Source organism: Ammospiza caudacuta, chromosome 27 (genome assembly GCF_027887145.1).
Source record: "Ammospiza caudacuta isolate bAmmCau1 chromosome 27, bAmmCau1.pri, whole genome shotgun sequence".
In the NCBI taxonomy this organism is placed as follows: domain Eukaryota; kingdom Metazoa; phylum Chordata; class Aves; order Passeriformes; family Passerellidae; genus Ammospiza; species Ammospiza caudacuta.
In genome coordinates, this window is record NC_080619.1 from 5,266,542 (window position 1) to 5,293,198 (window position 26,657).

Consider the following 26,657-nt stretch of genomic DNA (forward strand, 5'->3'; position numbering starts at 1 on the left):
CCTCGGCCAGCTGTGGGAAGCCGCCCCCCCCTGCACAGGAAATCCCTCCTCACGTCCAGGGCTGCCCCCGGCGGGACCCCCCCTCTCTGCCGGGGCCCCTCGCCGGCTGGGCAGCGCTGCTCGCCCGCCTAATCCCGGCCCCGGCACGGGCGGATTTGCTGCGCCCCGGCCCCATGAATGATTAACCGGGGAATTAAGGGGCCGAGAAGCCCCCCCCCGCCCCACCATTACCCTCCTTGGAAAATGGGGGCAGCGGGTGACTGAGCCCCCACCTCAGCCCCATGAGGCTCTTCACCCTCCTTCTGAGCCTTGGGGTTCTCCTCTGGGGGTACTGACAGTGGTGGGGGTGCTGAGGGTTTTGGGGGGGGGTTTGGGGGTGCTGGAGGTGTTGGGGGGGCTACTGGGGGCGTTCTGGGGGGGTTCATGAGCTGGGAATACCGAGGGGGGGGAGCTGGCAGTTCTGGGGGGCTGCCCCCCGGCCTTGCTCCCCATCCTCCCGTTGCCATGGCAACGGCTGGCACCATCCCTGGGGATATTTTTAGCGGCTGGTGCTGCAGGGAGGGGGTGGGGGGCAGCCCGGGCCCATGGCTGTGCCACGTGTGTGCACACACGTGTCTGTGTCTGCAGCACAGGGCCGTGCACACCCGCGTGTGCCCACCCCTGCACCGGGGCCTGCGTGTGCAACACCTTCCCGGGGCTGCTGGTGTCTGCACACGTGTGCAAGAACACACGCATGCACACACACACACTGCTGTGCATCCACATGTGTGAGCTCACCTGCTTGTGTGCGTGCACACATTTGCACACCTGCACACACGCACAGAGATGTGCTGGGAGACCTGTGCTGCCACCCCAGAGCCTTTGCACACTCACCCCTCATGTGCACCATGTTTGCACATCCCTTGTTTTTGCACTCACCTTTTATTTCTACATCCCCTGTTCTCACACTCACCCTGTTTTTGCACGACTCCTGCCTTTCGCATCCACACCATATTTGCACCTTCCCCCTGTGTTTGTAGCCCCCCACCTTCCCACACCCCTGCTATTTGCACACCATGCCCTGTTTGCAAAAATCCCGTGTTTGCAACCTATTTTCACCCCGTGTTTGCACACACACCCTATTTGCACACTCACCCCTGCTGTTTGCATAGTCAAGTCCTATTTCCACGCTCAGCCCCACATTTCAACACACACACGCACACATCCCGCGTCAGCCCTCTCTCCCCCGTTTGCTCACCCACACATTGTTTGCACTCTCCCCCCGCTGTTTGCACACTCGCCTCCCGTTCCCACCCACCCTTTGCACACACACTCCCGCCCCGGCCCGGCCTAGCCCTCCCGAACTACAACTCCCATCACCCCCCGCGCCCGCCCTGCCCCGCCGCCCAATCAGCGTGCGGCTTGTTGGCAGGTGCCGCAATGGCGGTGCCCAGGCCGTGAGGGCGGCGCCGGGCCGCGGTGAGGGGCGGCGGGACCCGGCAGGACCCGCGGGCACCGAACCTCGGGGGCTCCGGGGGGCTCCGGGGCGGCTCCGAGCTCCTCCACGCCCGGGGAGCGGGCACACCCCGAGGTGCAGCCCTACGAAACCGCTGGGCCGCTTCCCCGCGCTCCCCGGCCCGCTCTGGGGTCAGGGCCCCGTCCCCCTCGTCTTGAGCTGTCCGTCCGCAGGGTGACCATGAAGGTGGTGAACCTGAAGCAGGCCATCCTGCAGGCCTGGAAGGAGCGCTGGAGCGACTATCAATGGGCCATAAACATGAAGCGGTTCTTCCCCCGCGGAGCCACCTGGGACATCCTCAACTTGGCAGGTCTGGGGGGAGGCGAGGGGTTCCCCCTCCTTACTGGGCACACTGGGCTCTTTTGGGGGTCCCCACGCGTGTATTTGGGTGTTGCCCCAAGTGTTCCCCTTTTTGGGGTATTATGGGGGTGCCTGTTGCATTTGGACCCCTCCTTCCCTTCCCACACTGCTTTTCACCCCAGAATTCCCATTCCCAACCATGTCAGCCCATTCCCATCTGTTCCCACCGTTTTGGGGTCATTCCCTCTTTTTTCCCTATAGAAAAAGGTGTTCCCTTCTTTGGGGTATTATGGGGGTGCCTGTTGCATTTGGACCCTCCCTGCCCCCCTTCCCACACTGCTTTTCACCCCAAAATTCCCATTCCCAACGATGTCAGCCCATTCCCAACTGTTCCCCTCGTTTTGGGGTCATTCCCTCCTTTTCCCCCATGGGAGGTTTCAGGAGTCAGCGCAGCGTGGCTTTTGGGACAAGAGAAGCAGCTTCAAGTTGAGCCAGGAGAGAATTAAGTTGGAAATGAGGAGAAATTTCTTCATTGAAAGGGTGTTGGAACAGGCTGTGGTGGAGCTACCACGTGGATGTGGCTCCAGGGGGTTTGGGTTATGGTGAGATGTTCCTGGAGGTCTTTCCAGCTTTAATGATTCCCTGATTTTCTGATTCTAGCACTGCACAGGAGCCAGGTGCTGCTCCCAAGGCTGCTTCCCAGCCCAATTCAAGGGCATTTCACAGAAATCCTGCCAAGGGCTAGGACTGGTTTAAAGATTTGCCAGGCTCTCCTGCTAATTATAGAAACTTGGTGCTGGGATTTTCCCTGTGCTGCAAGTCCCGGGATAAATAAACAGAGCTGCTGCTCCAGGGGGTTTAAAGGAACCAGCCCCACACAGGCAGCAGCTCTCACTCCTCTGAGTGTGGGGATCTTTCCCCTGTGCATGTTTTTCCCTTCTCCCCACCCTCCCATTGGGTTTTGTGTCAGTGCCTGTTTTTTGTCACACGCTGTCCCTGCTGCTGGGTTTGTCATCTCCGAGCTGTGGCCGTGGGGAGAGGGATTTGCTGTGGATGGATTTGCTGGGGATGGATTTGCTGGGGATGGGGGTGTTTGGCTCAAGGGCTCCCTGCTGCTGCCCAGCTGCTCCCTGGGGCTCCCAGGTGTCTGTGGCCACCCTGGTGCCACCATCTCCTGCTCCTCTGGCCTGCGGGGTGCTTGGCTTGGCCTCATGTGTGTATCCCCCAAAACCAGCCACACAGAGAGGATAATTCCCTATTATTTCTGCTGGAATGGGTTTCTCCTGGCTCACATTTAGCCAGGGCTCAGTGGTTTCTTTGGGGCAGCCAGGAGGAGAAGGAGCCATGTCCCCTTTTCCTTTTGGGAGCCACACGGGCAGGATGCTGGCCCTGACTCTGAGCGTTGTTTGCACCCCATTCCCGAGGTCCTGATGGCTGGAACAGCAGCTCCCCTTCCTCACCACAGCCCCCAGAGCTGTCCTTTCCCAAGCTTAGCTTGGAAGTACAAAGGAGGGAGAGCTGGCACGAGGTGCCAGGATCACGGCAGGGCCTGGCAGATCGCTGCTGACACGTCTGCAGCAGGGAGCAGCATGTGGCTGGCTCGTGGTGACACTCTGCGATGGGCTGGGGAGGGGATGGCTGCCACCAGCCTTCTGTCCTCATCCCAGACCCTCCTGGCCAAGGATTCAGCCTCGGAGGGACACCCAGGGAGTCTCCTGCACTCAGGATCTGATGGTGCCTCCTCCTCCTCATCTTTGGGGTGACAACTTCCCACCGAGCTGCTGCTCCCCCTTTTACATCTGGGTGCTCTGACCTACTTGCAGGCTGCTCTGCAGCCCGGGGCCTGCTCAGGGAGGTGCTTCCTGCACTCTGCCATGGCTCAAATGGGCAATTAAAGGCTTGGCTGAGCAGATGGGACGGGCAGAGCCCCTCAGGCCACCGAGGGCCAGACGGGCAGGGCTGTGCCCAGCGCAGGGGACTGGTGGCCCCAAGCTCAGCCCCAGGTGCCTGGGTAAAAGACACTCGGTGGAGGCTGTAGGAGCCTCCTGGCAAGAAGTGGGAGGGAGGAGAATGTGGAGAGCAGCAGCAGCAGTTTCGGGGCTGGAGCAGGAGGCTGTGAGCTCTGCCTGAATTATTCAGGGATTAGAAAGTTGTGGGATTTGGTGAATTGAGGAGAAAACAGGTTTGGAGTCTCTGTGGTTGGTACAGTTGGACTTTGCCAGCTTCCCTGGGGGATGAGGGGAGAACAGAGTGTCTGTGTGTCCCCATGTGCTGACCTGGGACCCTCTTTCCTTGCAGAGGCTCTGCTGGAGCAGGCCATGATTGGGCCGTCCCCAAACCCACTCATCTTGTCCTACCTGAAATACGCCATCAGCTCCCAGGTAAGAACCTGCTGCTGCTGGGGGTCACCTTGCAGCCTCAGTGAGGTTGGGCAAAGCAACTGGGGTGTCCCCAAACCCCCATGTGAGCCTCTCCTGGGCTGGGGCAGACACCCCAAACCTCCATGTGAGCCTCTTTGGAGCTGGGGCAGACACCCCAAACCCCCATGTGAGCCTCTGTGGGGTTGGGCAGACACCCCAAACCCCCATGTGAGCCTCTGTGGGGTTGGGCAGACACCCCAAACCCCCATGTGAGCCTCTCTGGGGCTGGGCAGACACCCCAAACCCCCATGTGAGCCTCTTTGGAGCTGGGGCAGACACCCCAAACCCCCATGTGAGCCTCTCTGGGGCTGGGCAGACACCCCAAACCCCCATGTGAGCCTCTTTGGAGCTGGGGCAGACACCCCAAACCCCCATGTGAGCCTCTTTGGAGCTGGGGCAGACACCCCAAACCCCCATGTGAGCCTCTCTGGGGCTGGGCAGACACCCCAAATCCTCATGTGAGCCTCTCTGGGGCTGGGCAGACACCCCAAACCCCCATGTGCGCCTCTCTGGGGTGGGGCAGACACCCCAAACCCTCATGTGAGCCTCTGTGGGGCCGGGGCAGGCAGTGGAGGGCTCAGCCTGTGCCCTGGGCAGGGATGTTTCCATAAATAGCCTCTGCCATCGCCCAGGGTGGCAATTCTGCCCCCCAAGAGGCTCTGCACTCTCTCCGAGCTCCACAATTCCATATCCTGGCATTTAATATCGCCTAAAGTTTGTGTGAAACGCATCAGCCATCACCTAAAAATGTCTGTTTGGATTTGTGCCGGGTCAGTGCCCCAGCCCTGGCCCCGTCTGCGGTGACAGGCAGCGGGGCCGTGCCCTGACCTTGCCGTTCCTCAGCAACAGCCCCTGCGACACCGCGCTTGTTTTGGCTTTCTCTCTTGTAGATGGTGTCCTATTCCACGGTGCTGATGGCCATCAGCAAGGTAGGGCTCTGCCAGGTGCTCTCAGAGGTTTCACTCTTCACCCACAACCCCACAAATCCCTTTCCCTCCCCACAAACTCCCACCAAATATAGGTCAAGTGGAAAGCGACGTCCTGGGCTGAGTCAGCAGCGGGCAGCCGGCGCAGATTAACGCCCAAGCCTTTCTGTGTCCCCCTGGGGATGGGCTGCCGTGGGTCCCAGGGGGTTTTGGAGGTGTCAGTGCCTTGTCCCTCTGCCCTGGGGGGCCTGGCAGGCTCCTGCCTGTGTGTAACCTCATCCCAACTGCTGGAAACCACATCCTGCTGTGGCCGGCCGTGCTGGCAGCGCTGTGGGGATCAGAGCTGGCCATGGAGGAGCTGGGTTACAGCCACACACCATGCTCAGCTGGGCTCTGTGTCCCTCTGCTGCTTCCTTGGGGACACTGAGCACCCTCCATGGCTGCCTCTGTGTCCCTGTGCTCCTTCCATGGGGACACTGAGCACCCTCCATGGCTGCCTCTGTTTGGTGTTGGGACGCTCCTCACAGGCTATGAAAGACCCCCCACTCTCCTCCTTGGCAGGGTCACCTCAGGCCCCCTACTCAGGGTGACCAAAGGAGGAATGACTTCAGGGAGAATGATTTCTGTTGTTATGGGGATGGAGGGGAGAACTTCGCTGGCAGTCAGTGTTGAAAATTTTGGGGAACTGGAGGCTGAGCTCGAAGCCCTGGCAAGGTGGGGACCCCTCCAGGGGTCCCAGCGCCCATCCTGGGGGGAGGGTAGAGCAGACCCCAGCCCAGCTCAGCTCCAAAGGGTTCGGGCTGTTTGCTGTTTGCCCGTGCCTCGTCTCTGCCCGTTCGGAGGGGCGGGCACAGCGCTGACCTTGACAGCCGAGCCTTCCTCCTTCAGCGCAGCGTGGGCCCAGCGCGGAGCTGCGGGCAAGCTCCGGCCCGGCGGGGCTCCCCATCTGCTCCGGGAGGAGGCGGGGGGGCCGCGCTTCTGCTGCCCCCCGCCCCCAGCCCCGCGGCCGGCCGGGCTGATGGCGCTGCCAGCCCCAGCGAGCCGGGGGTGGGCAGGGGGCTGGCGGCCGGCCCACCACAGCCCCGGCCTGAGGCTGCGGAGAAAACGCAGCCCCGGCCCTGCTGCCGCGGCCCCACCGCCTCTCACAACCCCGGGAGGGCACGACCTGGCCGACAGACAGCCCTGACCTACTTCTCATTCAAGTGGCTTCTGGGCAGCTGCCAGGGGGAGTGTCCTGTGGCGCAGAGCTTGGCCCGGCCCTGGAGGAAGGGCTTGAGCTCGTGTGGAGCTGCCGGAGCAGTCCCCATGTGAAGCCTCTCTGTGTTCCCCTGCTCTAGTTCGATGACTTCTCCCGGGATTTGTGTGTCCAGTCGCTCTTGGAGATCATGGACATGTTCTGTGACCGCCTCAGGTACTGTGTGGTGTTCCAGCACTGCCAGCTCTGCCCTGGCTGTGCCATGGGCACAGCCAGGAACCAGCAGAGCCTGGGGGTCCTGTCTGATCCCAGAATACTCACCCTGGCAGAGGAAGGCAGGTTCCCCCTCCAGCTCTGTGTCCCTTACCAAGTTGCTGCCTCTTGAGGGCCAGCACAGGGGCAACAGAGGGAATCCAAACCCCTCCAGCTTTGTGGGAAACTGCCAGAAACCCCCCTATTCTGGATAAACCTCACTGTTTATCCTTCCCTGTTCAGCTGGATGGGGTGGGTGTAAGACTCATGGTCTGAGGGTCTCTATTTCCTTTCCCTCTGCACCTTCCCAGGCCCCAGCTGCATGTCCCACTCTGCTCCTGCCCTAGGCACTGCCTTGTTTTTTTCCTTTATGCTTTTCCGCTGGTGTTGCAGGACCCAGGGGAGTCCAGACAATTCAGGCCACAAAAACTTTTTTAGAAAGCTCAGAAATCTTCCTGTTAACCCCTGACAGCCTCTTCTGGGAGGCAGGAGCGTGTGGCAGGGACAGTGAGAGGAGAAGGAGGATGAGGAAGGCTCTTCAATGAGATGAAATGAAGCAGCAGCAATGAATATGCATCAGTGGCAGATGTTGACAAGGAGCTGTTGCTGGCCGACTGCAGAGCCAGCCCTTAATCCCCTCCTGGCTGCTCTGATCCTCTGCTTAATTTGATCAAAACTTCTGGCCCCGATGATTTGTGCATCAGGAGGGGAAAGCGTTCACCTCTCGCAGCGCTGATCAATGCTGAGCCTCCCTTAGCAAGATAATTTGATTAAAAGCTTGGAAAGTTTCCCTGTAGTGGAGAGGCCAGCGAGGAGGCTGCATGGTGGGGGCTGGGGATGTCTCCTTCCCCCTGGCACAGCAGGAATTCTGGTGGGATGAGCAGGTTGGGATCTGCAGCAGAGGAGTGGGCTGGGAGTGCAGGACCTTTTGGGTTCCTCAGCCTACCCAGTGTCTGTGCCTTAGTTTCCACATTCACAACGAGCATATTCCCACTTTTCCCTTGTCCCAGCTGCCATGGCAAGGCTGAGGAGTGCATCAGCCTGTGCAGGGCACTGCTCAGTGCCCTCACCTGGCTCCTGCGCTGCGCCACCTTCTACGCCGAGAAGGTGAAGGATCCTCTGGAGCAGGCAGCAGCAGAGAACCAGCTGAAGATGTGCCTGGAGAGGCTGGAGAAGGTGCTCAGCAGCACCAAGAACCGTGCCCTGATCCACATTGCCAAGCTGGAGGAGACCTGTACGTCCCTGTCCCTGCATGCTGGCCCTGGGGAGATGTCATTGGCACCTCTCCCTTCCCCCTGCCCGGCTCCTGCCGCATTGTCCCTGCGGCTCCAGGCCCATCCATCTTCCAGCCCTGTAGCTGGAACCGTCTCCTCCCTGGCTCTGTGCCACTCTCTGCCCCCTCCCCTGCGTGCCGCCTTTGGAAGAGGAGCAGAATTAATGTGAAGGCTGCAGGAGCTGTTCCTGGGTGTGCTGTGCTCACACAGCCTGGCACAGCCCCACACTTTGGTCTGTGTCTGGCCAGGAGGCTGTGCCAGGCTGGGCTTGGGGTGGGACCACACAGACCCCTGGGCTGGGCTTGCATCACCAGTGGGGACTCCCAGCCTCTTCAGCCTGCTGTGGGCCTTGGAGCTGGCCTGCCTGGTTTCCCCATTTCCCTTCACTGAATCCCTGCCTTCCCTCCCCAGCCTCCTGGAGCACCGTGGAGCAGTCCCTGGTCAAGCTGGGAGAGAACCTGAACAACCTTGGCAGCTCCCCGCTGCGGAGCCAGGCTGATGACTGCGTGTCCCTCATCAAGAGGTGGCTGTGTGCTGCTGCCCTGTGGGCTCAGGGGGTGAAATGGGTCTGAGCCTCACTCTGAGTCCCCCAAAATCCTGCTCTGAGGCTCCTCCCTCCCTGCACACTGGCTCTCTGCTTCCCCATCCCTTCCCTGCTCCAGCAGAGGAGAGAGGACAGAGCTAGTAGTGATTTATTGCAGAAGAGTCTTACCCAGGGGTTGCTCCTCTGGTGACCCTGAGACCTTTTACTGGCCCTCAGCTGCTCTGTCCCTGCTCTGGATCCCCCTGGAATTGCTCCCAGGGCTTGAGGGCTTGGCTGAGCCTTGGAGCTCCCAGGTGTTCCAGTGTCCTGCCCGGGGGGCGGCAAAGGTTAGGGGTTTGGCCAGGGAATGGGAGTGGGACAGGAGGAGCAGGAATCTGTCCCTGCAGGGCTCCAGTGACCCTGTGCTCTCCTCTTCCACCCAGCATCCCCACCATGCTCTCAGTCCACTCAGAGCAGCTGAACAAGACAGGCTTCCCCACCGTGCACGCCGTGGTGCTGCTGGAGGGCACCATGAACCTCACAGGAGAGACCCAGCCCCTGGTGGAGCAGCTGATGATGGTGAAGAGGATGCAGGTACAGAAGTGACAGTGTGTTCTGCTCAGGCAGCCTGGGGCTGTGGGGCCAGGCCATGTGTGTGCCTTCCCTGTGCTGGTCCTGGACCAGGGGAGCAGCAGGAGCCCATCAACACCTCAGCAGGGCTTTGGCTGGGCTGGGGGATGAGCTTTGCTGCCAGCCCAGCACTGGGAGGGTTTGTGTGTGTGCCCCACAGCGCATCCCCTCCCCTCTCTTCGTGCTGGAGATCTGGAAGGCCTGTTTTGTGGGCCTCATCGAGTGTCCTGAGGGCACAGAGGAGCTCAAGTGGACAGCCTTCACCTTCCTGAAGGTAGGGCCCAGCCCCAGCACCAAATCCCTGCCTGCTGCAGTCCTTTCCCTGCTCCTGCTGAGGTCTGAGCTTTGCCAGAGCAATCAATCCTTCTTCTTTGCAGTGTGCTCCTTGGGGTGCCCAGACCTCACAGTGTGCCCCTCACCCCACAGTGTGCTCCTCGAGGTGATTCCCACCCCACAGTGTGCCACTCACCCACCTTGTGTCTCTTGGGATGCCTTCCAACCCCACAGTGTGCCCCTCACCCACTCAGAATTCCCCTTGGGTTACCCCCACACCCCAAAATGTGCCCCTTAGGGTGTCCCACTCCTCGCAATGTTCTCCCGAGGGTGATCCCCACTCCCTACAATGTTCCCTTTGGGGTCCACCCCACCTGAGCCCTCCTGTCACCCCCTAGCATCAACTGTGCTGTCAGGGGCCTCCTTTCAGCCCAGCCTCATTTTGTTTGGCAGAGTTTTTTCCTGAGAGGTCATGGGGGAAATGTGGCTCCAGGTGATGGTGGAAGGACCCTGCAGAGGGGAACAGGGGCACAAAATCCCCTGGGTGCGCACCCTGCTCCAGAAATGCTGCTTTCCTGGGGCTGGGGGGTCCCAGCTGTGGAACAGGGTCTGCCCTCATGTCACTCTGTGCCCTCATGTCACTCTGTGCCCTGTGTCTTTCAGATGCCCCAAGTGCTGGTTAAACTCAAGAAGTATCCCCAAGGGGACAAGGTGAGACTGGTGGTGTTGTTACCTGCATGGGGAAATGTTCCCTGTCCCAAAACCCTTCCCTGATGGAGCAGGTGGGGACAGGGGGAGGTGGGCTGGTGAGCTGAGTGCCTGGCTTTGTGTTTGTCAGGATTTCACTGAGGATGTGAACTGTGCCTTTGAGTTCCTGCTGAAGCTGACCCCTCTGCTCGACAAAGCTGACCAGCGCTGCAAGTGAGTGAGTGCCCAGCATGGCCACAGCTGCCACAGCCACCCTGTCCTCAGTGTGGGGACAAACCAACCCAATTCCTGGCAGGGCTGGCTTGGTTTCTGATCCCATTTCTTCTTCCTGAGGAGCTGCTGCTGCTGCCACATGAGTGAGGCAGCTGAGTCACGTGTGTGACACCCAGAGCTGCTCTGGACCCTGCAGCACCCTCAGAGGGGTGGGACAGGGCCAGCAGGGCAGCTCATGATCCCCCTGCCCTGTGGCACTGTCTGGGGTGACAGGAATGCTGTCCTTGGGGCTACAGCTCTCCTCTCTCTCTCTCTTCCAGCTGCAACTGCATGAGCCTGCTCCTGCAGGAGTGCAGCAAGCAGGGGCTGCTCTCTGAGGCCAACATGAACAACCTCATTGACAAACGGTACAGCCACCCCAAAATCTGGGGAACCCCTCACAAAGGAGCACCTGGTTTGGGGGAGCATGAGGGAGCAGCTGTGCTGACACTGGGGGGCTGGAGCACCTGGTTTTGGGGGGAAGCAGCTGTGCTGACACTGGGGGACTGCAGCTGGGACATGCATGGTGGCCTGGGGGGACAGGATGCTGCTTTTGGGACAGGTTGGGTACAGGCAGAGTTTGTCCCCTCAGAGAGGCAGCTGGTGGTGGCCTGAGGCAGTGGCTGTCCCTTGAGGGTGCCATGGGTGGAGGGAGGGAGGCAGAGTGATGGATTCCTACAACTGGCCCTTCTTTGGGGTCCCCCAGGGCCGCAGACAAGGAAAACTCTCCGTCCCTGAAATCGGCCGAGAACGCCAACATCCAGCCCAACCCTGGGCTCATCCTGAGGGCTGAGCCCACTGTCACCAACATCCTGAAGGTCAGTGCCCTTCTGCAGCCCTGCTGGGCTGGCTGGGCTCAGGCCTGGAGCTCTTTGCCAGCAGCATCAGTCTAAGCAGGCAGCCAGGGTGCTTGGGAGGCGCCGGATTTCTCCCTGCCCTGGGGTGGAGTAGTGGAGGAATCACTGGAGCCTTGCTGCTCCATTGTGGAGATGAGGAGCTCCCCTCCTCCTCTCCTTCCCAGGAAGCTGGAGGAGCTGTCAGGTGGCATGTCATCAGTGCCAGCAGCCTGAGCCCAGCCAGCTCTGCCTGTATCAGCTGCTCTCTGTGTGTATCTCCCCTGCTCCCTGGGGACTCCCCCTGTCCCTGTCTCACTCTGCTTGTTTTGCTGCTACTGAGTGACAGGGGCTGTTTTCCTGCTGGTGGCAGGGGCTCAGAGGTCTCCATCCCACCTCTCCCAAATCCAGGAGTCCCTGTTCCTTAAGGTTTCAGGGACAGCTCTTGCAGCTGGTCAGCTCTGTACCCATAGAGCTGGAGTTTGCTGCTACTCTGTAGCACACATCCCCATGACTTCCATTTCCTCTTGCTTTTTTGCTTGTAGACCATGGATGCAGATCACTCCAAGTCCCCTGAGGGCCTGCTGGGGGTCCTGGGTCACATGCTGTCTGGGAAGAGCCTGGACTTGCTGCTGGCAGCAGCAGCAGCCACTGGGAAGCTGAAATCCTTCGCTCGGAAGTTTGTCAAGTGAGTGTCCACATGGGTGGCACTGTGAGTGGTGACCAGGGGGCTGGGGGGGACAGACACCCCTTAAACTGCCCCCTGAACAGGGCTGGATGTGCCTGTGACCCTGTGGAGCACTGGGGAGGGCTGAGATCTCAGGGATGCTGCACCCCACAGCCCCCCATCTTTGCATGAACAGGACAGAGAATTGGAGCCAGGCTGGTCTGGGGTGTTCAGAAAACTGAAGGCTGTGGCTGAGCCCTGGATCCAGGGCAGTGTGTCCCTGCCTTCTGCAGACACACATGTCCTGCTTAGTGCACACACACGTGGGGCTGTGTGATGGGCTCCTCCAAGGTGGCTTGGGGGGTCTGTGCTCTGAAATGCCCTCTCTGGGGAAAGCCCTTGGTGTGGGTGAGCAGCTTGGCTGGACCTGTGTGACCACAGGGAGCAGAGGCAGGGAGGAGGTGACGTCCCTGTGGTGCTGGAGGGTGTCTGCAGAGCTGGGCCTTGCATCTCCTGCCCCTCTGTGCTGGAGCTTGGGGGGGTTCTGCAGGCCAGTCCTGCTTGTGTCAGGGCTGGTAATTGTGTGGTTGGACTGATGATGCTTTGCTGCCACTCTGTGCCCCTGCAGGCTGAATGAATTCACCAAGCAAATCACCGGGGAAATCTGTGAGTGCGTGTTCGTCCGTGCGTCGGGTGATTGGAGCTGTGCCCCCCCTGCTGCCCCTGCTGGGGTGCTCTGGGGCCTGCCTGGGTTAAACTGGGGCTGGCTGTGGCACCAGAGCCAGCTGAGCTGTGCCAGGCCCAGCTGGGGGTGCTGGCAGGGTGGGTGCTCTGTGCCACCAGGGATTTGGGGGCACGCTGTGTGTCCATCCCAAATCTATGGTGTTCCCGTGGGCTCCCTCTCCCCAGCTGAGCCAGGGGGCCCCTTGGCTCCCTCCCTGGAAGGGGTGATGTGTCAGCACAGCCCAGATAAGGACTCTGACTCTGTGTGATGAAACTTGCAGAGTGCTCTGACCTTCCATGGTGAGGGAGGCCCCACTTGGGCTGGGGCTGCCCAGAGGAGGCCAGAGCTGCTCTGGGAGAGATGAGGTGGGGGGAGGCACTTGGAACATCCACTGGGGGGGGTAGAAACTGTGTGGGGGAACAGTGGGGGAACTGTGCCCTGGCCCCCTTGTTTGTGGGGTTCTGCTTCCCTCCTCCTGCTGAGGCCCCAAGGTTTTTATTTCTCCTCCCTCAGCCAAGAGTGGCCCAGTCCGGGCTCTGCTCTTTGACATCTCCTTCCTCATGCTGTGCCATGTGGCCCAGACCTATGGCTCAGAGGTAAGGATCCTTTGGGGGGAGGGATGAGAGGGTGGGACTGGATTCTGTGAAGGAGGGGAAGGATGAGGCTGGATGCTAAGAGGAGCTCTCAGATCTGCCAGCTCAGGCCCTGCGCTGCTGCAGCCTATCAGCCTCCTCTAGTGGCCAGCCTGCCGCTGTCCTCACTGTCCCTGCAGCCACTTCATAGCCCAGGGCACAGCACCCAGTGCCTGTCACCTGGAAATGTGTCCCTGGGGCTCTCTGGGTGCCAGGTGATGGAGCAGGACTGGCTGTCACCTCCCTGAGGGCTTGGGCTGTGCTTCATTGGTGGGATCAATGGGAATGCTGCTTCCAATGGCCTTGCAGCTCACCAGACTGCTCCCAGTTTGCCCCTCCAGTTTGGCACTGGTTGGCATGGCCAGGCAGTGTCAGCCCTCCCTGTCTAAGGAGGAACTCTCAGCCCTGCCCAAGAAACCACTTTGGGTTGCACGAAAATTTTCCAGGTTTCGACATCTGTGTGTGCTGGGAGGCGAAACGATACCGAAACCTGGGGATGCAGAGAGGGGGAGAGCAGGGTCCTGCCCAGGCAGCCTGGGAGCAGGGAGGGGAAACCAGGCAGGGATGGATGTGCCCAGGGCTGTCCAATGAGATCTCATCCCCCCCCTCCCAGCCCAGCAGCTTTCCTGCCCAGCTGCTGCTGAACAGATGTGTGAAACTTCTTTGGACAAAAATAGTGTCCCCTGGGTGACACGGGCTGAGGGGAGGAAGTGACGTGTGGGGTTCCCAGCTCATGGCCCCCACAGGGGTGACCCCAGCCCCAGGGACCTTATGGACAAAGGACTTGTTTGAGCTGGACACTGTGACCCCGTGGCCACACTCACAGCTGGCCTGGCATCTCTGCTCTGAGCTGGGCTGTGTTCTGCTGGGGAGCACCGTGGTGTTAGGGGAAACCACAACCCACAGAGGGGAAACCAGTGCCTCAGACAGCCTGACCAGTGCCCTGCTGGGGCCTGACCAGTGCCTGTCCCTCCCTCCGGGCCACAGGGCGGCGCTGTTCCCACGGCCATGAGCACCCTGGGGTGGGGGACAGACCCAGGGTGGGACAGACATACCCCAGGGTGGGACAGACATACCCCAGGGTGGGGGTCCCCAGCAGGGTCCCCACCTGGGGATGAGGATGCAGACCCCGTGTTGGTTCCTTTCCAGGTGATCCTGTCGGATTCCAACCCTCCAGGGGAGGTGCCCTTCTTTGAGACCTGGATGCTGACCTGCATGCCCGAGGAGGGGAAGATCCTCAACCCCGACCACCCCTGCTTCCGCCCGGATTCCACCAAGGTGGAGTCCCTGGTTGCCCTCCTCAACAACTCCTCTGAGATGAAGCTGGTGTAAGAGCCCACCTGTGTGCCCACCCTGCCAGCTCTTGGGGGAGCCCCCAGCCCCACAGCTGGGTCTGAATCCCCATCTCTCTCCCTGACAGGCAGATGAAGTGGCACGAGGTGTGTCTGAGCATCTCAGCTGCCATTCTGGAGATCCTCAATGCCTGGGAGAATGGAGTCCTCAGCACGGAGTCAATCCAGGTGGGGCTGCTGGGGGACAGAGTGGAGCTGAGGAGGGGCCAAGGGTCCAGAAGCTCTGGGGTACCCTGTTCTCCTGCCCTGATCCCTCTGGCAGCTGCCTTGGAGCTCGGAAGTGGGAAATTGATGTGGCTCCAGCCCCTTGTTCCGGCTCCAAAGTGCCCTGTAGGTGGCATGGGACTGGCAGGGACAGTGTCACACCCATGGAGGACAGAAGGGGTTGAACCCTGCAGTCAGGACCCACAGCCCTGGGAGGTGATGGCTGCACACCCACCTGGCTGTGCTTCTCTCCTCTGCTAGAAAATCACAGAGAACATCAAGGGCAAGGTGTGCAGCATGGCAGTGTGTGCAGTGGCCTGGCTGGTGGCCCATGTCCGCATGCTGGGCCTGGATGAGCGCGAGAAATCTCTGCAGATGATCCGGCAGCTGGCGACGCCTCTGTACGGGGAGAACACGCTGCAGTTCTACAACGAGCGGTGAGCTGGGCCCAGGGGCTGCTCCTGCCCTGCAGCTGGGGCCCAGGGGCTGCTCCTGCCCTGTAGCTGGGGCCCAGGGCCACAGCTCCTGCCCTGCTTCCCCTTCTCCACTTCCCAATCCTGTGCCATCTCCTGCCCGGCTTCTGCTGCCCAGCTCCACGCTGCCTCCTGCCCCCTTTCCACTTTCCAGTGCCATTGTCTCCTGCCCTTCTTCTTCCCAGTGCCATGCCATCTTCCCTGTTTCTGCTCCCCAGTGCCATGCCATCTTCCCTGTTTCTGCTTCCCAGTGCCATGGTATCTTCTCTGTTTCTGCTTCCTGGTGCCATGCCATCTTCCCTGTTTCTGCTTCCTGGTGCCATGCCATTCTCTGTGCCCTGCTGTCCCTTCCTGTGCTGTGCCATTCTCTATCTCTGTGCTATCCTGTCCCTTCCCAGTGCTCTGCCATTCTCCATGCCCTGCTGTTCCTCCCCAATGCCATGCCACTCTCTGTGCCCTGCTGTTCCTCCCCAATGCCATGCCACTCTCTGTGCCCTGCTGTCCCTTCCCTGTGCCATGCCACTCTCTGTGCCCTGCTGTCCCTTCCCTGTGCCATGCCACTCTCTGTGCCCTGCTGTCCTTTCCCTGTGCCCTGACCCCATCTCTCTGTCCCAGCGTGGTGATCATGAGCTCCATCCTGGAGCACATGTGTGCGGATGTCCTGCAGCAAACGGCCACACAGATCAAATTCCCCTCCACTGGCATGGACACCATTCCCTACTGGAACCTTCTGCCCCCCAAGAAGCCCATCAAGGAGGTTCTGACCAGCGTGTTCACCAAGGTGCTGGAGAAGGGCTGGGTGGACAGCCGCTCCATCCACATCTTCGACACCCTGCTGCACATGGGGGGGGTCTACTGGTTCTGCAACAACCTGGTCAAGGTATGAGGGGGCAGGAGGGACCCCCTAGTGCTGGGCAGGGTGTGAGGGCAGGAATGGTGGGTCTGGTTTGTGTTCCCAGTGTCCTGGGTTCTCAGGTAGCTGTTGTTAATTGCTGCCCTGAGATGTGCAGGATGTCCCTGTTTCACCTGCGTGGCAGAAGAACGAGTCTGGACTCTTCAGTTTTCTGTCTTGAGGTTGTTTATCAATTCTTATCTATAAAATTTTCTTTCTGCCCAGTCGAGGTGTGCTCAGCAGGGCAGCCACAGGCACTCTGACTGCCCCTCTACACCACAAACCAAGTACAACATATCTACACTTAATTCCCAATACCCATCACCTGTGTTAGACAGTGCACTTCTACTCTAAACCAATCCCAAAGTGCCAACATCACTGCAGAAAATGGAGAACAAGAAGAAGAAGGAGAAAGGCTGGACACGCCCAAGTTCCTCCATCTTTTCCCCATAACCCCCATACCAAAAATCCTAAAATCTACATTTCCACCTTGTGATAATTTTATTATTATACTATTCAAACCTCTGTGACTTTCAGGTCCTCATACAAAGCTGGCAACTTGCTCCAGGGGTCAAAATCAAATTCCCAGGGTCTCTGAGCCCCCTGGCGGGGTCCTGGCAATTCTGGACACCCAGAGGGATGCACTGAGTTCTGACACTGGGTGTCCCTGGGCTGGGTGCTGGGACAGTCCTGGCTCTGTTCTGGGCAGTGCCACCTCTCCCCTCCCCTCCTGCAGGAGCTGCTGAAGGAGACAAGGAAGGAGCACACGCTGAGGGCTGTGGAGCTGCTCTATGCCATCTTCTGCCTGGACATGCACCAGCTGACACTGACACTGCTGGGCCACATCCTGCCCAACCTGCTGACAGACTCCTCCAAGTGGCACACCCTCATGGACCCCCCTGGGAAGGCCCTGGCCAAGTAAGACCCCCCAAAGCAATGAAGACTGTCTCCTCAAGGCCTGTTTGGGGAGATGGGAGATGATCTGTGCTGGGATGAGGATCCCAGCTACCCAAATCCCACTCTGGCTTTGGCAGTGCCAGCAGTTCCCATTCCCTGCTGCCCCCTGAGGAGGAGGAGGAGGAGGAGGAAGCTGCTGTGTGCCACACCCCATTGTCAGGTGGGCTGGCAGCACCTGCCTGTGTCCCTGTCTGTCCCCAGGCTCTCTGTTTGGTGTGCCCTGAGCTCCTACTCCTCCCACAGCAAGGTCCAGGCCTCAGCCCGGCAGAAGAAGAGGCACAGGGAGGACATTGAGGTGTGTCTGGGTGGGGCAGGGGCTGCCTGGGGGCTCTCTGTGCCCAAAAGCAGCAGTGGCTGGGGAAGGTGAGGGTGGCAGGAGTGGATGGGTAAATGCAGACTCCCTGCCCAGCTTTTCTGGGTTCTCTGAGGCCTTCCAACCTTAAAATTCAGGATTCTCCTTTCTCTTTTTCTGGGGAAGGGGCTGTAACGAGCTGCTCAGCATGAGTCCAGCTTAGACTGAGCAGAGATCAGATCCTGGGCTGTGGGGATCAGATCCTGGGCTGTGGGGATCAGATCCTGGGCTGTGGGGCTGTGCAGAGCCCAGGGGGGGTGACCAGCCCTGTGCAGGGTGAGGGGCTGGTGGGGCTGACCCCCCTGTTCCCCCCAGGATTACATCAGCCTGTTCCCACTGGATGACACCCAGCCCTCCAAGCTCATGAGGCTGCTGAGCTCCAACGAGGAGGATTCCAACATCCTCTCCAGCCCCAGTAAGTGCAGGAGGGGAGGGGGGATGGCTGCCCTGCCTCCCTGTCCCTTTGGGAAATGTGTATTTGCACAAAACCCCTTCCCTTCCCAAACTGGCTGGGTGAGGGTTTAGAGCTCTCAAGTGCTTTTTGAATTGTCTTGGAGTTTTTGCTTTTGGGAAAAGCCAATTTATTTACTTTTCTGGTCAGAACAACTTGAAAGGATGACATTACCCTTTCCTTTCCTGCCAGCTCAGGGGGTCTTTGTGTCCCTCCAGCCACCCCTCATGGGACCACAGCTGGATGTGACATTCCTGGTGTCTGGGGCCAAATCCTGACATTCCAGTGCTGTTAACAAGGCTGAGGCAGAGCGGATGGGGCCCCGGTGACATCCCTGTCCCTGTAGTGTCACGGGTTACGACAGCTCCAGCGGGGGATTTGCTGGGGGGATCCATGTCACAGTTCCCACATACATTGTCCACACTCCTGGGCAGTGAGTCAGGACATTCTCAGGTCATTGTTTCTCCCTTTATCCCAAATTACTCTATATGTTAGTTTTCATCACATCTATTGACCTTCAGTTTCAGTTTGGTTTCATTACTGTTGAAATATGGGCTTTTCCCTTTAGTTCACTTATCTTCTTTTATCTCCTGAGGCAGTCCCACCTCTTCCCAGTGACATTCAGGACTTTTTTGGGCTATTTGCTGCAGTGATGTGGAAATGCTGCTTCCTGCAGCCACCATGGAACTCATGTGATTCCATGAGAAAAGTGTGGGAGGGCTTTTCTTTTTCTGGTGAGCATCCTCAGAGCAGCACAAGGTGGATGCTGCAGATTAGGGCTGTGGGATGTGCACAAGATCCTTCCCAAAGGGATTCCCATCCCTTTGGAGCACACCTGACCCAGTTCTTCCCACAGGAGTGCCCAGCAGTGCTTCACATCTGGGGGTCAGCTCAATCCTCCTGGTCTATCCCAGGATTTGCTGCTAGATTTGGACGTGCTTCAGCTCTGATAGCTGCATTGCACCCTGACAGTGAGATGGGAGGGCTGCTGTGCAGCTGTTGAACATCTGGCTCACACACAGGATGTGTAACACGTGTGTGTGTTGCTGCTGTTCATGATCATGACACTCATGTCACCACGTGTCACACCCCAAAAGCAGCGTGGCAAACCTGCCTGGGCTCAGTGTGGGCTGGCAGAGGGGACAGGGATGGGGCAGAACCATCTGTGCTGTGTTTTTGGGGTGCCCCACTGGCACAGGGGGCCTAAACCTCTTCTGCTCCACTGTTGCCTCATGGCAAAGCCCCTCCCAGAGCTGGGTGACCTCGAGTGGCCAGAGCTGGGCACAGTGGCTCAGCCAAGGGGGGCACAAAGCTGTTCCTGACTCTGTTCCTGCCCACAGATCGTTCCATGAGCAGCTCACTCTCTGCCTCCCAGCTGCACACTGTCAGCATGAGGGACCCTCTGAACCGAGTGCTGGGTAAGGTGGGGGGGATGCCTCTGTGGGGTCACATCCGACCACTGGGACACCCCCAAATGTCACCTGACTGTTGCTGTCTCTCTGTCCCCACAGCAAACCTCTTCCTGCTCATCTCTTCCATCCTGGGGGCCAAGACAGCTGGCACCCACACCCAGTTTGTGCAGTGGTTCATGGAGGAGTGTGTGGAGTGCCTGGAGCAGGGCAGCCGTGGCAGCATCCTCCAGTTCATGCCCTTCACCATGGTGGGTGCAGTGACACCCCTGTCCCTGCTTGGGGAGTGCCCCAGGATGTGGGACACACTCACCTGTGCTTCTCCTCTGTCCCTGGGCAGGTTTCAGAGCTGGTGAAGGTGTCCACCATGTCCAGTCCCAAAATTGTCCTGGCCATCACTGACCTCAGCCTGCCCCTGGGCCGCCGCGTGGCCGCCAAGGCCATCGCTGCCCTGTGAGCTGGGCTGCTCCAACAGGGGGGATCCCTGCTCTGGGGGGATCCCTGAGGAGCCCAGGGGTCTCCCTGGTGCTCTGCATGCCTGGGATCCTTGAGGAGGAGCCCAGAGATCTCTCCCTGGTGCTCTGCATGCCTGGGATCCTTGAGGAGGAGCCCAAGGGTCTCCCTGGTGCTCTGCATGCCTGGGATCCCTTGAGGAGGAGCCCAGGGATCTCCCTGGTGCTCTCAATGCCTGGGATCCCTTAAAGAGGAGCCCAGGGATCTCTCCCTGGTGCTCTGCATGCCTGGGATCCCTGAGGAGGAGCCCAGGGATCTCTCCCTGGTGCTCTGCATGCCTGGGATCCCTGAGGAGGAGCCCAGGGATCTCCCTGGTGTTTTGCATGCCTGGGATGCCTTGAGGAGGAGCCCAGGGATCTCTCCCTGGTGTTTTGCATGCCTGGGATCCCTGAGGAGGAGCCCAGGGATCTCTCCCTGGTGCTCTGCATGCCTGGGATCCCTGAGGAGGAGCCCTGGATGTCCCTGGTGCTCTGCATGCCTGGGATCCCTGAGGAGGAGCCCAGGCGTCTCTCCCTGGTTCTCTGCATGCCTGGGATGGCCCCTGTCACTGCTTGCTGGAGGGCTGCTGCCTCAGCACACAGAGCCATCTCCTTGCTCTGCCTCATGGCACTTTTGAGACTGAGACACCCCCTAATTTTTTATTTTTTATTCTATAAATCAATCTTTTGTACAATCAGCTTTTGCCTCGTCTCATTTGGGCGTCTGGGACTGCCCAAAACCCCTCGGTCCTGGGGGTGATGGGGAGCCAGTGGCCAAGCCCTGTGCTGGGCAGGAGGGGAAATGTCCCTCACCCTGTCCTGGAGCTGAGAGTGGCTGCTGGGCTGCCTGTGCTGCTCTCACTGGGTGGGGCAGGGATGCTTCCCTGCTGTGCTGTCAGCCACAAGCGGGGTCTTGTTGGGAATTCTGCCACGTGAGCGTGAGGTCTGGTTGGAATTCCTCCCCATGAGTGTGAGTTTTTATTGGAATTCTCCCCATGAGTGTGAGTTTTTATTGGAATTCCTCCCCATGAGTGTGAGTTCTCATTGTGATTCCTCCCCATGAGTGTGAGTTTTTGTTGGAATTCCTCCCCATGAGTGTTTTTGTTGGAATTCCTCCTCATGAGTATGAGTTCTATTGGAATTCCTCCCCATGAGTGTGAGTTCTCATTGGAATTCCTCCCCATGAGTGTGAGTTTTTATTGGAATTCCTTCCCATGAGTGTGAGTTTTTATTGGAATTCCTCTCCATGAGTGTGAGTTTTTGTTGGGATTCCTTTCCATGAGTGTGAGTTCTCATTGGAATTCCTTTCCATGAGTGTGAGTTTTTATTGGAATTCCTTCCCATGAGTGTGAGTTTTTGTTGGAATTCCTCCCCATGAGTGTGAGTTCTCACTGTGATTCCTCCCTGTGAGTTCAGTCCGTGCTGGGCACGGGCAGTGGGTGAGTAACTGTGGCCTCAGCAGCACCACCCCAGCCCCGTGCTGGGACAGGCTGCCCTGGCACTGTGCCCACACCCTGCCAGCTGCTCCAGCAGTGAATCCTCCAGGAGCTGTCATGAGCTCTTGTCCCCGAGGCAGTGGCAGTGCCAGGGTGGCTGCACCTCTGCCCCTTCACTGGTGTTGACTCACAAGAGAGGGGAAAGTGGGGCCAGCCCTTCCAGCCCTTCCCCCAGGGCACTGTGACTCCAGTGGGGCTCCCAGCCCTGTTTTGGGGGGCTCTGAAGGGGGATGGGGCACAGAGGGATCCTGCAGGGGTTGTGTCAGTGCTGGCCAGGGACGAGGCAGTGGGATGGTGACTCAGGGCCAGGCTGGCCCCATCTGATCCCAGATGAGCTCAGCTCCTGGCAGCCCCCAGGCTTTGCTGGAAGGAGAGACCCCGATGCCCTCGGGGTAGCTGTGGGTGTTGCTGCTCCTTGGCCTTCACTCACAGAGCATCCTCCCCTTCCCACTGCCCCTGGTGCCCATCGGGAGCAGCTGCGGGGCTGGGTGGGGCTAATGGAGCACCAGGATGGGCTGGGATGAGCCTCAGGCTGTTGAGAGTCCCACCCTGAGCTGGCACCCGTGCTGGCCCAGGGGCGGCTCTTTACCGTTAGCCCGGAGCAAAGAGCGGGACCTGGCGTGGCCTTGCCAGCTCTGTCAATATTTGCCGAGGCAGCTCCGTGCCTGGCGCTGGCACCGGCGCTTCCCCTTCCAGGAAGGGGCTGGAGCAGGAGAAGGGGGATTTCTGTAAGCGGGGCAGGAGGGAGGGAACTGCCCACCCCGAGGGTGAGGGCTTCCCCCTGGCAGTTCATGATCCAGGGCTGGAAGCTGGGGGGCAGGAACTGGGAGCCCTGGCACCCCCCAGCACTGTGTGGCTGGCATGAGTGTGGTGAGGGATGCTGGGGTGAGGATTGAGTGTGGTGAGGGATGCTGGGGTGAGGGATGAGTGCATTGAGGGATGCTGGGGTGAGGATTGAGTGTGGTGAGGGATGCTGGGGTGAGGGATGAGTGAGTGTGGTGAGGGATGCTGCTGGTCATGGGATGTCAGCGTGGGCCCAGTGGCAGGAAATGGGGCTGGTGAAGCTGGGACAGCCCAGGGTGGGCAAACACCCATTGGGAAGAGGCTGGGGGTGCCCTTAGGGGCTTTCTAGGGCAAGGGAGATACCCAGGGCTCTCTGACATTGCTCATTCACATTGGGGGTGCCCCTTTTGTCCATCCACTCTTCCTCACTGATGAAAGCCTGCTCCTACCACGTGGCACGTCCGGGGACTCTGGGAGGGCTCCTGGAGTATCCCTGGGTTCTGGAAGGGCTCCTGGCACATCCCTGGGCAGATTCTCTGTGTCACAGCAGCAGCACAAGGGTGGTTGGGGACTCCCAGTGCCATGGAAATGGGGCTGGTGAAGCTGGGACAGCCCAGGGTGGGCAAACACCCATTGGGGAGAGGCTGGGGGTGCCCTTAGGGGCTTTCTAGGGCAAGGGAGACACCCAGGGCTCTCTGACATTGCTCATTCACATTGTCCATCCACTCTGCCTTCCTCACTGCTGAAAGCCTCCTCCCACCATGGCACATCCCGGGGCACTGGGAGGGCTCCTGGCACATCCCTGGGCAGATTCCCTGTGTCACAGCAGCAGCACAAGGGTAGTTGGGGACCCCCAGTGCCACCAGCCCCGGGATGAGCCCACAAACCAGCTCTGGTGCCCTGGGCAGGCGTGGGTGGCTTCCAGAGCTTTCTAGGAATCGGCTCTTGCCCAAGCAGCCCTGTGGGTGTGGGAGGAAGTGGCCACCCCACAGCATCTCCGGACCCTCAGCGGGCTCAGGCTGTGGGGTGGGGGCACTGGGGGTCTGCATTTCATCTTTCTGAGCTGACACCAGCAGCCACAGCCCACCCCAATGTCCCATTCCCTCATCCCTCCTGTCTCTGTCCCTGTGTCCCCACAGCCTGGCCACTCTGCCTCCCTCCCACGCAAGCAGGAGACAGAGGAACAGAGAGAGAGAGAGAGAGTGCAAAAATAGAGTTTATTTCCATTTTTATCACGTAGAAAAAAAGCGGGTGTTTCTTGGGGCTCACCCAGCTGCAGCAATAAATACAGTACAAAACCCCCCACGCCCAGAGCTCCCACACAACCACGGGACTGGGGCTGCGTCAGGCTCAGGAGGATGGGAATGTGTCCAAGTGGCTCCTTCCGGCCAGAGATGGACACAAATAAGTTAAAACTGCAATAAGAACTCTGAGTTTAGCAGGGAAGGGGGACAGAGCAGAGATGCAGCTCCCCAAAGTGCTGGGGCTCCCCAGAAAAATCTCATCCTGGTAGGCTGCTGCATCTTCCCTCCCCTCCCTCCTTAATGGCTAATAAATATTAATTACTAGAAATAACACCCATCAGATGTGTCCCTGCAGGCTGCAGCCCAGACAGGGAGATGCTGCTCTGGAGCATCCTCATCCTGGGATGTTTTCCCCTGGGATGATGCAGCAGCCCCAGCAGTGTGAGCCATGGGGAAACTGAGGCACGGGCAGTGCCAGCAGCAGCTGTGGGGGCTCAGCCCAGCTCCAGAACCTCGTAGCAGAGATACGCTTGTGTTTAAATATTAAACAAGGGTGATGCTGCACAGGGACCTGTGCACGGATCCACGGCGGGATCCCCTGGCAGGGGGAGCATCCCCAGACAGATAAATATTAAATAGCCATAAATATTAAATAAGCAGGAAATGGGGTGCTCCCGGGATGTCCCTCAGGTGGGACATCCACAGGCAGGGGTCAGAGGCTGGCGAGGTGCCGCAGTGCCCGGTACGCCGTCTCCAGGAACCGCTGGAAGTTGGCCAGGATGAAGAAGCCGCCGACTTGGTGGTGGAATTGGGAGGAGAAGGTGGGCACGGGGTCCTGGTTCTCTGTGGGGTACGTCACCGTGGCCAGGCCCAGGTCCTCCATCTGCAGCCAGGCAGAGGCAGAGGCATCAGCTCCAGGCTTGGAGATGCCCCCCTGCCACAGTGAGCCCTTCATGGGCATGTAAATCCCACCGTGCCCACCCATCCTTGTGAATACAACCCCTACCTACCATGCCCACCCATTTCTTGGGGTACAGCCCCCACCATGCCCACTCATCCTTGTGAATGCAGCTCCCACTGTGCCCACCCATCCCTGTGAATACAACCCCTGCCATGTGAATGCAGGCCCTGCCATGCCCACCCATCTCTTGGGATACAGCCCCCACCATTCCCACCCTTCCTTTGGGATGCAGCCCCCATTGTGCCCACCCCTCCTTTGGCATGCAGCCCCTGCTTTACCCACCCGTCCCCACTTTGCCCCCTCACCTGCTGCTGGATGTTGGAGGACAGGTTGGCCATGTCCAGCTGCAGGGTGTCCACCAGCCCAGCGTGCCCGGGCAGCAGGGCACGGATGGTGGCCAGAGAGCCGTGGTAGACGCGGAGGCCGGCACGGATCTGGCTGAAGCAGGTCTCCTGCGGTGGGCATGGCATGGTCAGTGGGGCTGGGCATGGCCTGGCCACCAAGACACGGAGGCTCTGGGGTGGCCTGAGCCGCGAGCAGCTCGTGGCAGGGGTGGGCTGCCCGCACTCACGGCCTGGAAGGTGCGTTTGTGACACTGCTCCAGCGGCGCCTGCGCAACGTCCAGGTCCTGCCGCACCAGCAGCAGCTCGTCCTCCTTGCACAGCTGGAGGGTGTCACACTGTGGACAAAGGGGACAAGGTGAGGATACCAGAGGACCCCGACACACCCAGCACCCCCAACATCCCATCCCAGAGCTGTGGGACCCTGGAGTGGAGCCGGTGCCGTGGGGACGGAGGTGTGGCTGTTGCGTACCCAGGAAGGTCACCACATGTCCCCGGTGGGTGCCCCAACACCCCGGGGCTGAGCCTTGGGCAGTGCAGGGGACACTGCTGGCTCCTGGCCCTGCGGTATTGATAAGGGCAGGGAGGGGGTCACCTTATCTGTGACCTCGCAGTGGCTGCCATCCCCCCTCGGCAGCGTGTGGGACTCACCACCAGGCGCTGCAGCGCAGCCACGTCCCCGCGGATCTTGCGGGTGAACTCGAGGTTCCTCTGCAGGAAGAGCTGGAAGTCCTGGTCCCCTGAGAGCTCGGTCAGCGGTGCCCCGTGCAGCGCCCACCACGGTGCCCACAGCAGCACAGCCAGCAGCAGTGCCAGCCCACCTGTGGGGACAGCAGCTCAGTGCCCACCCCATGGAGCCCCACAGCCAGGATGGGCTCAGCAACCAGGACCACCCTGGGGATGGTGGCAGCAGCAGTGTGGCCTGGGGACAGGGCAGAGACCCCAAAAGGGGAGAGACACCAGTGCTCCCAGTGCCAAGGGCAGCAGCAGGGGGCTCTGGATGTGTGGGTGCACCAGGTGCTACAGGTAGGGTGAGTTTAGGGGTGCTCTGGGGGCAGTGGATCCTATGGGCAAAGTGGGCTTCAGGGGTGGTTTGGGGGCAGTGGGAGCAGTGGATGCTGTGGTTGTGGGGGCAGTGGATCCTATGGGCAAAGTGGGTTTCAGGGGTGGTTTGGGGGCAGTGGGAGCAGTGGATGCTGTGGTTGTGGGGGCAGTGGGTGCTGTGGGCAAAGTGGGTTTTAGGGGTGGTTTGGGTGTAACAGGAGCAGCAGGGGAAGCGGGTGCAATGGGAGCAGTGGGAGATGGGGGTGCTGCGTGGCTACTCACGGGTGAGGAAGCACATGGTGGGTGCCCGGCTCGGTGTCTCCTCCTCTGTGCAGCGCGGCCCTGCCCAGCCCGGCTCGGCTCCTCTCGCTCCTGCCTGGCTGTTCATTGATCGGGTGGCATTTATAGCGCACATGGGTCTCGGGGATTCTCACCGATGAGGCAACAGCGCGATTGCTTCACTGCCTTAATCACAGCATGCAAATCTCCCGGACCGGGTGCTCGGCCGCGGCCTCAGCCCGGGCTTTCCGGGGCCGGTGGGCAGCAGTGCCCCTCGGTGTGGCTGCAGCCCCCGGTGCTGCCCGGGCAGTGGGGCGGGTGCCGGGACGGGCAGGAGGTGCCTCGGTGACTCATTAACCTGCTCGCCGGGTTCCCACCACGCTGGCCAGGTGTGCCAGAGCTCAGCACAGCAGGGTCATGTGCGGGGTCACTCACAGGGTCACTCGCAGGCGATCGGCCAAGGGGATGGTGGCTTCTCGCTGCTGCTGTCGCTCTGGGGTTGTCCCCATCCCCGGCCAGGTGGGCAGCACCCCGTGGCAGCTGCCCCACACACCAGGGTGGGTGCTGGCGGTGTGACCTTCACGGCGGTGGCACCAACTGCAGTGAGACCCGGTCCAGGCAGGTGCCCAGGGCTGTGGCTCCCTGGGGCAGCACCACGGGGCCAGATCCTGCCCTGCTGGGTGCTGTGGGGCCGGGTTGTGCCCAGTGCAGCGCCAAGCACCGGCCCCATCGGGCTGACCCCAAACCCCCGCTGTGGCCCTGCGGGGAAGAGGCTTCCAGGGCAGCCCTTGGCACGGGCTGGCTGCTCCCGGCCCCGTTGCGTG

General features: G+C 60.1%; 2 protein-coding genes across 2 annotated transcripts; one reads left to right on the forward strand and one right to left on the reverse strand.

Moving 5' to 3' along the window:
• The first annotated feature begins 1,555 nt into the window (after positions 1-1,555).
• Positions 1,556-20,369, forward strand: MED24 (mediator complex subunit 24). The gene is made up of 25 exons (XM_058820603.1): positions 1,556-1,805; positions 4,094-4,176; positions 5,106-5,144; positions 6,479-6,552; positions 7,599-7,822; positions 8,274-8,385; positions 8,829-8,979; positions 9,176-9,289; positions 9,952-9,999; positions 10,127-10,209; positions 10,530-10,616; positions 10,955-11,066; positions 11,627-11,769; positions 12,377-12,414; positions 12,986-13,068; positions 14,254-14,432; positions 14,525-14,624; positions 14,922-15,097; positions 15,749-16,013; positions 16,762-16,943; positions 17,184-17,277; positions 17,650-17,749; positions 19,126-19,203; positions 19,297-19,445; positions 19,535-20,369. Exons 1-25 carry the CDS (start codon positions 1,676-1,678, stop codon positions 19,649-19,651), a joined length of 2,961 nt encoding a protein of 986 aa, XP_058676586.1. The 5' UTR covers positions 1,556-1,675; the 3' UTR covers positions 19,652-20,369.
• Positions 20,370-23,877: 3,508 nt separating this feature from the next.
• Positions 23,878-25,852, reverse strand: CSF3 (colony stimulating factor 3). The gene is made up of 5 exons (XM_058820752.1): positions 25,837-25,852; positions 25,162-25,331; positions 24,741-24,848; positions 24,475-24,621; positions 23,878-24,091 (listed from the first exon to the last, which is right to left on the reverse strand). Exons 1-5 carry the CDS (start codon positions 25,850-25,852, stop codon positions 23,921-23,923), a joined length of 612 nt encoding a protein of 203 aa, XP_058676735.1. The 3' UTR covers positions 23,878-23,920.
• Positions 25,853-26,657: the final 805 nt, after the last annotated feature.